The sequence below is a fragment of the Mauremys reevesii genome, linkage group 15 (genome assembly GCF_016161935.1).
Source record: "Mauremys reevesii isolate NIE-2019 linkage group 15, ASM1616193v1, whole genome shotgun sequence".
NCBI classification, from domain to species: domain Eukaryota; kingdom Metazoa; phylum Chordata; order Testudines; family Geoemydidae; genus Mauremys; species Mauremys reevesii.
The window spans coordinates 695,496-703,809 of record NC_052637.1 but is presented as its reverse complement, the minus strand read 5'-3'; the positions used below and the strand labels follow the sequence as shown (position 1 = coordinate 703,809).

Genomic DNA, 8,314 nt, shown 5'->3' with positions numbered 1-8,314 from the left:
AAAAAAAGTGGCTGGTGGTGGCTTTGATTGTGCGGGGGAGGGGATTCATCATGGCCGGTGAGGTTGGGGGCGGAGGGTGTCTGTCCGGCCCACTCACTCCTTCAAGGGGGCAGAGGGGAGCTGGGGCCACTTCTGCCCATGTGGCTGATGGGGAGGGGGTGTTGGGAGCAGGGTGCCTGCCCTGCTGGTGGCTGGGATGAGCCCCCACAACTCGTGACGCACATGGGGCCAATGGTTGACTGGGATGGATCCATCTGTGTTAGTGCCATAGAGAGGGAAAGGCTGAACCATGTAGAACGGGGTGCAGGGTCTGGCACTTGCACCTCTCTCTCCCTTGCAGACTTGGGTACTGGAGCAGCATGGGCCCAGTGTGGGGCTGATCAGCAGCTCTGCCACCTGGCAAACTTGTGCCAGCAGTGGGCGGTTCAGGCCACCTCTCTGGGTGCAGGCTCACAGCTGTGTTGGTGAGGAAGGAAAAAGACAAGTCAGGGGTGGGGGATAAAATCATGCCCCATGTGGGGGCTGGGATTTCACTACAGCAAGCGGAGGGGTCCTCTGGGTCCCTCTTCGACCCATTCTGCTCATGTGGGCCTGGGGTCCCAGAAGCCAGCGGGGGAGGCTGCTAAACAGTAGCCAATTTCACTCCAGTAGCCAATTTTTCTCCCTTGAGTCTCTTTAGAACCCTCAAAAGGAATGGGGGGGGGGCAGACTAGCCCCCTGCCCTCATTTCATATCCCCCTTGGGCCTAGTTTGACACACTGGTATTGGGGTCATGGAGATCAGGGTTGACACTGTTGTTCTTAACCAGGCCTGACCTTAGCCCAGGCCTGCTTGAATTCCAGGCCTGTGTGTTTGGGCTAAGCCGGGGGGCTCTCCCCTTTCAGACCTTTTCCAGTCCACAGGGTTGCTATGGTGTCATCTGACAAACTTACTATCTACAGCTTTTATCAATTAGGATAAAATCATAGCCCCAATTCTCAACTGGCTGGAGCAGAGCCCAGCCCCCCAGTGTCCTGCTCCCTAAATCAGGGGTTCTCCACTGTTCCAGGCTACTGTACCCCTTGCAGGAGGCTATTTTGTCATCTCACTCAAAAATGACTTGCTCACAAAATCAGATGCAAAACTTGCTTTCTCATTTTTACCATATAATTATAAAATTGTTCTTACATTGCAGCATATAGAGCAGTATAAAGCCATTGTATGAAAGCTTAGTTTGTATGGACGTGCCTAGTGCTTTTTTATGGAGCCTGTTGTAAAACGAGGCAAATATCTAGAGGAGTTGATGTACCCCCATGGAAGACCTGGGTGCACCCTGAGGGGGGTGTGGCCCCCTGCATGAGACCCACTGCCTTACGTGAACCAGTCCCTGGGAGCTGAGCCCAGGCTGGGCAAGTGTAGACACCCTCTTGTCCCCTTGCCAGCACAGTAGCCTGGTGCCCTCGGAGCCGCAGCCCCCATGTTGAGCTCTGCCAGGCCTATTCAGCCCTCGGTGCATCCTGCTGTTACCCTGCTTCTGTTGGGAGCGTGTCTGTTCCTTCAGCTGCTCTCCTTTAGCACTTGATTCTAATACACCCCATTGAGCAGATGCTGCATGGGGGGTGGGGCTCAGCATTAGCTATTAAATGCTCCATGGATCAGCAAAAGCAGCAGGGGGAACTGAGCTGAAGGTGACTGCAGCAGGGCCTCTGGGTGCTAGATATGGCAAGGATGAGTTGAGGCTGGAAGTGACCTTGGTTTTGGGTCTCTTTTCCCCCAGGCGGTGTCAGTGAACGTGATTCACTGACAGTAGTTAAGGATGGCCAAGTCATCGCTGGTTGGCTTCAGACTCAACACCCCCTGATGTGAACAAGATGAGGGGACTGAGCTGTTCATATCAGACCTCTTTATTACAAGCCCCTGCAGCCCATCAAATCCCATTTACCAGTTGCACTGTCAACAGCAGCTTTCAGAATTAACATCTGGCAAGTTGAATGGCCGGTATAGTAGATTGGCTCATTGAGCACTGTACAGCTGTCCTACTTGGACCACCTGTGAATGCCCAACCACCATCAGTAGGTTTCAGAGTTAACATATCACTGAGGTGATTGGAGAGGGGAATGCCACAACATGGCCATTGTACAAGTTGTTGTGGCTCGAGGCACTTGTGGAAGCGTCTCTGCACCCATGAAAGGGCTGGCATAGGACAATCAGGTGCACTATTCCACCAGCGTGGTGTGTTGCTGGTTCTGATCACTCAGTACCAGCCCTTCTACCCTGGCCTCCAGCCTGCTGTGGGGAAGTAGCAACACACAATCCTGCTTCCCAGGAGGGAAGGGATTAAACCCCAGAGTCAGATACCCCCTGTCTGCAATTTCTTAGAGCAACCCATGCAGCAGGAGGTGCTCACCATCCCTCCCCCCAGCAATGACGGCACAGGGCCCCTTTTTAAAAAGCAAACTGTGGCATCATACTGACACCTAGCAAGGTTGGAGCCTTTAGGTCCATCACCCAGCCCTCTGCCACTTGAGCTACCAGTGTAACATACCAGTAGTAGGTTGTCATCCTCTCTATAGCCTAGCACCAGAGGGCTAGGAAATGCTCTGCAGGTGGGTTTCAGAGCTAGTTACTGATAGTATAGTGAGACTCTGGATCTTGGCTCCATACCAGGCCTAGAGGGGAGTGTGTTGTAGCAGGCACAGACTCCTCTGCATATTCTCACCTCCACCACACCCCTAGCATGACCCCTTCGACCCCTTCTCCTTCTGTTGTCCCTGTCTCCTTGCCTCAGCCTGGCCTCCAGTCAGTATCTCCACCCACATGCCTATCCCCATTGCCTGCCTGGCCCTCTCTCCCTCCCCACATAAGCACCCATTAGACCCATCTCCCCTCCTCCTTCAGACTGGTTCTCAGTCCCCATTTCCATCTGCAGGTCTGCCTCTTGTCCCCTCTGCATGTGAATTAGGCGGGTTTCTCTCCACACTGCCTGAGCCCAGCAGAGGGGCACAGAGCACAGGAGCAAGACTGCCTGCTCCCCACTCCCAGGCCTGAGCCCAGCACAGTTGGCCTAGAGCTGAAATCACAGGGAAAGCCATGCTCAGCCCAAGGGTGGAGAGCACACACAGGATCTTTGGAGAACTTAGCAGCTAAAATCTAAAGCATCTCTGGTGACCGTGCGCAAACCACAATTTTCCAAAGGCTTATGAGGTGGCCAAATTTAGGCAAAGTTTTCCCGGGGCTGGCTAAAAGCACATCAGCCTTGACACAGGCTACGCCCTTGCCCAGTTTTGAGTCCCTGCTCTGCAACATGGGAGACTAGAGCTTCTCAAAGAAAGGGTCACCAGAACACTTTAGCTTGAGCAAAATAAGGTGCTTTTCCTTAGTCTCATTTTTAGAAATGGCTGAACCGTTTTCACTGAAATTTCTCCCACATATTCAACCCGACGCAGACACGCAGTGTGGAAAGTTTCAGCCCAAATGGATGATGCGTGGCAAAGTTATAAGCAAATGAACACAAGGGCTTGTAAAGGGAAGTATTGGGCAACTTTACCAGTTCCGCTTGCATTGTGCACTGGGTGGGTATCCCAGCGTTCCAAGCGCTTTAACACATCAGGGTGGATTGAGGGATTCTAGCCCATAGGAATCAGAGTCCAACTCCCAGGACCCTGCTGCGTCCCAGCCATCAGGACTGTAGGAACGAGGAAATGTCCCCTGTGCATCCAACAGGGGTTTGGCTCATTCCCGTTTCAGTGGCGAAATGAAGCGATCAGAGAGAGAAGCCACAGCAGGGCGCCTATCCCTGTACTGCGGCAGTGCTCATGGGCTCCAGCCATAGACTTTGACCCTGCCGCGCCAGGCGCTGTACAGACGCAGAGATGGTCCCTTCCCCACACAGCCAGCACAGACACCAAGGTTAAATTAGATGATCCATTTTTTTAATCACCATGTTTATTACTAATGTACAAAATATACAAAACAAAAGGGGGAGGCTGCACCAGTGGGGGGGGGGGAGGAGGATAGGACAGTCCATGTCTCAGGGAGAGACCGTAAAAAAATAAAACAATGGAAAGGAAACAAACCAAGCCCCCTGATGCCAACAGCAATAAAGTCAGTCCGTTTTCACAGAAAACAGCTTCACGGCCCCCCACCTCCCAACCAATGACTCACTAGCACCAAGGGGAGTCGCGTGTCTGCAGTCATCAACATGGTGGAGATGGGTATTTACAGCAACGGGAGGAGCTCTGATCCCACTCGTTCTCACGCACATGGGGGGACAACCCCATGGAGGGGGTGGAGTTAACAAGCACCCCCTTTGCTCAGTGGGTGGGGGGCAGTGGTTAAGGGACCCCTCTCCTCTCCAACCGAAGGATCGGTATCCTGCTGCTGTCAGATGGAGGGAGAAGTCTCCTGACCACGTGCCTGGGAGAGCAGTATTTCTGGGGGAGCCGCGTAGTGTGGCTGCCTGCTCCTCAGGGCCAAGTCTCCCCAGGCAAAATATCTTCAGAGTAGGTCTGCAGCAGGCAAACCCACAGACAGATCACAGCCCGGAGCCGGGTGGGGAAGCCGGGCAACTCCCCCTTTACACCTTTGCTGGTTCCACAGAGATATACACAGTGGTAACAACCCGCTTTGCCCCCCCTTGTCCCCAGGTCCCAGAGCAGGCGGCGGCTCTTGTGCTTGTAAAAAGTCACTTGGGGGGGGGCGCGGAGTCAGGTCCCATCAGCACCTCCATCAGGTTAAAACGACACAGGAGGGACTGGAGTGGCGGGGGGAATTCCCCCGCAGTGGTTCCTCAGTAGCAGCAGCCGTCAGGGGGGGGTTGCTCCTTCCCTCCCCTGGGCATTACAAGGCCTCACAGAAGCCATAAGTGGTGGATGCAGCCCAAGTCCGACAGCGGGCACCCCAGAGTCCATGAAGTGGGGGCGGCTGTGTTGGGCGGTTTCACGGGGCGTCGGCGGGGTGGGGGGAGGGCCCCGGGCGCTACGGCAGGGGCGGCCCGTTCACTCCGGGATGGTAGAAGGCACAGTTGTTCTCGTACCTGCAGCTGCCTTTCAACATGAAGTGGCGACACACGGGGCGGCTCGACATGTCTGCGTGAGAGAAAACGGGGCGCAGGTCAGCCACGGCGGCGGGGCACGGCCAGAGGGATGGCAGAGCAGGGCAGGGAATGGGGGAGAGACTACAGCTCCCAGCATGCAACACTCCACCCTAACCCAGACTGCCAGGAGCATAGATTAAAGCTCCCAGCATGCAATGCTCCACTTGCACCACCAGGAGCAGACTACAGCTCCCAGCATGCAATGCTGCAGCTGACACTGTCTCCCTTGTTCTCACAGGCCCATAGGGGGTCTCTGCCATTCTGGGCCCCGCCCCCAAGGAGCGGGGCCTGCATGATCGAATGGGTGCAATGCATGCTGGGTCTCCCCCATCGGCCCTTGCCACCTGCTGGATAAAAATGGGGGAGGGGAGGGGGCACTCACAGGCCCCTCCCACATAGGGGCAGGGCCATTCCAAAGCCACGGCCCTCTGCTCCCCCTAGAGGGCAAGCCAAGCCCCCTGCAATTACCTCCTCCGTGGCCTCCACCATGACCCCGGCCATGATCCCCTGGGTGGCCTCTGCCGTGATCTCCTCCGTGGCCACCGCCATGACCGCCGCCTCCGTGGCCTCCACCATGGCCGCCGCCTCCGTGGCCCCCACCATGGCCGCCGTGACCCCTGCCGTGGCCTCCACCATGGCCTCCGTGACCTCCGCCGTGGCCGCCGCCGTGGCCGCCTCCTCCACCCATGCCGTTGTTAGGAGGCCCGCCTCTGCCATTGGGGGGGCCGCCACTGCGCCCACCTCCTCCTCGCCCCCGGAAGGGGGGCTCCCCGCCTCGCCCCCGGTGGAAAGGGCCTGGTCCTGGCCCCGGGCCGGGGCCACCCCCTCGCATACCCCCATGGGGGTTTCCCCGCATGCCGCCGTCAGGGGGATCCCAGAACTCGCCTCGCTGGGGAGGGGGAGGGCCCATCATCCTGGGCCCGCCAGGCATGCCGGGACCTGGGGGCATGTTGGGACCCCCCGGGCCACCATGGGGACCTAGGGGAGAGAGAGAGAGGCACAAAGGTTAGAGACGCCTCTTCTGAGCACCCAGGGCAGAAAGACACCTGCTGCCAAATGCCCACCCTGCTCCATGCCACACAGTGCCCCTTACTGAGCCCCCCACTCCTTTCAGCACAGCACCCCCTAGCACCATACTGGGGCATTGGCGCCAGCACTGACTGCCAGGGCAGTGCCCCCTATCCTCTACCCCACTCCCCACAGCACAGCGCCTCCTAGCACAGCACTAGGGTCAGCAGGCCCTACTGACTCCAGCTGAAGGTCTGACAGTCCCGCCCCACCCCCAGAAGATGGTAGCTTCCTACTTACCAGGCATGGGTCCTGGCCCCCCGGGAGGGAAATGCTGCATGTTCTTTGGTCCAGGTGGGAATCCATTGGCGAGAGGCCCTTGGCCCAGCAGCCCGTGGGGCACTGGAAGACAAGAGAGGAGAGGGGTCAAATACAGCCAATGGGGTTACAATGGGGGGCGGGGGGGGAGTGGAGGAATACACCCCTTCACAGCAACCTCCAACCCTAACCCAGGACATGTTTACATGGCCACCTCTCCTGGAACCCCCAGAGCAGGAAATCACACAGACCTGCTGTGACGCAGTAGGGAGCGGGGTGGATTGACCTGGGAATGTCATTTAGTTTTACTGGGACTGTCTGCATGGGGAATGGGAGAGCAGGGGATGACTTTAGGTGAGGGACGGTACCTGAGCCAGGAAGGGGGGTGGGGAGTCTCGACACCTTTGCTGGGGAAGCTGGACAAAGGGAGATGGGGAGAGAAGGAGGGGGAGAGAGCCTGGTGGAGTGGGTTTTGGTTTCAGTTTTGGGCTGGCTGGGCAGAGGCAGGGAACCCCAAGTCTGGGGTCTAAGATCCTTGCCCCCCAGAGGGACCTGGCTGAGGGGTCCTGGTTGTACCTAACAAGCCCTGCTTGGGTCTGTGTTCCTGTCGTCTAAGAAACCTTCTGTTTTACTGGCTGGCTGAGAGTCACCGTGAATCGCAGGAAGTGAGGGGCGCAGGGCCCTGACTCCCCCACAATCTGTGACACATGCACTGGCACCCCCATGATGTCATCAGGATGCTGGGTGCACCAGCTCTCCCCTGACCCCAGCCACTCGAACCGAGCAAGGCCTCGTCCTTCGGATTACCCGCCTGCCAGAGCCCCTAGAGCTGTAGGGTTACAAGTCCCAGGCGCCCCATCGAGACAGACAGAAGGCAAAGAAACAGAAGCCAGAAGGCGACCGGCAGGACAGGATTTTCTCCCACCAGCGGGAGATGAGAACAGGGTCAGTGCCCCACCCCGGTCTCTTACCTCCTGAGGGCCCCGGGGGCTGTGTCTGGAGGTTGCCAAGCAAGTGTTTGATCTTGTCCGAGTAATCCGGCTGCTTCATTAGCTCCTCCGTCTTGTGGTTGTTGGGCCCGCCCTGTGCAGGGAAGGGAGACAGGAGGGGCAGGGTTAGACAGCGTGTCCCTCCTTTCCCACACACACTACACCCCCTCAGCTGTCTCTGACCTCTAACTCCAGGGCGCTGTGCTAGTCCATTAACCCCTCTAGCTGGGGCCAGGGGCTGGCTTGACCCAACCGCTTTGGGAGAAGGGGGTGATAGGAAAGAGTCCCACTGCCCCACGCATCCCCCAACCCCAACTATTGCTCAGCTGATGCATTGCCCAAGTTTCCCCTTCCCTCTAAAACGCTGGACCTTCAACCAAGCTGGAGGCAGGGAGACCAGGCCAATGGTCCGCTCCAGCAGTGGTGGGGTGGCAGGGGGAAGCATTGGTCCGCTCTGGGGGAAGATGGGCCAGGGAGGCCCCATCCATAGAGCAGCGCAGAGTTTACCCTTTTGGTGCCAGACCCTCCCACTATGGGGAGCCTATAGGGTCAGTCAGGCTACGCAGCAGCTCCAATTACCATGATGGAGGTGAGGATCTCCTGCACGTTCATGGAGGAGCTGGGGTTGGGGCCCTGAGGGCTCTTGCTGGCCCCCATGCTCCCCATCAGGTTGGCCAGCACTGGGGGCAGCTTGGAGGCCCCGGCTCCGTCGGGAGACTGCGAGGCGGCGGCCGGGTCGAGTCCTTCCTGGTAGGCGGCCTCGTCCATGGTGCATTCCTGAGAGAGGGGACAGAGGAGACACTGGAGTCAGGATGGGCTGAGGGTGGGGAGGACACCCCAGCCTCAGGGGCTGGGGGTCATGGCTGGGCGCTCGGGTTCCTGGGCCTTTGCCCTTCTCTAGTCCCTCCCTGTTTATACAGGGGAG

The 8,314-nt window shown here is 57.9% G+C and overlaps 1 protein-coding gene across 4 annotated transcripts in view; it reads right to left on the bottom strand.

Moving 5' to 3' along the window:
• Positions 1 to 3,889: 3,889 nt before the first annotated feature.
• PPP1R10 (protein phosphatase 1 regulatory subunit 10) overlaps positions 3,890 to 8,314 on the bottom strand; it is a 25,455-nt gene continuing 21,030 nt past the window's right edge. For 2 of the 4 annotated variants that reach the window (XM_039500802.1, XM_039500801.1), the window contains exons 16-20: positions 7,969 to 8,166; positions 7,372 to 7,483; positions 6,383 to 6,484; positions 5,543 to 6,052; positions 3,890 to 5,066 (exon numbers count right to left, since the gene is read on the bottom strand). In XM_039500802.1, coding sequence (XP_039356736.1) covers positions 4,957 to 5,066; positions 5,543 to 6,052; positions 6,383 to 6,484; positions 7,372 to 7,483; positions 7,969 to 8,166 — 1,032 coding nt within the window. In that variant the 3' untranslated portion in view covers positions 3,890 to 4,956. The remainder of the gene's footprint in view (positions 5,067 to 5,542; positions 6,053 to 6,382; positions 6,485 to 7,371; positions 7,484 to 7,968; positions 8,167 to 8,314) is intronic. The other 2 variants (XM_039500804.1, XM_039500803.1) reach the window with 2 other exon arrangements.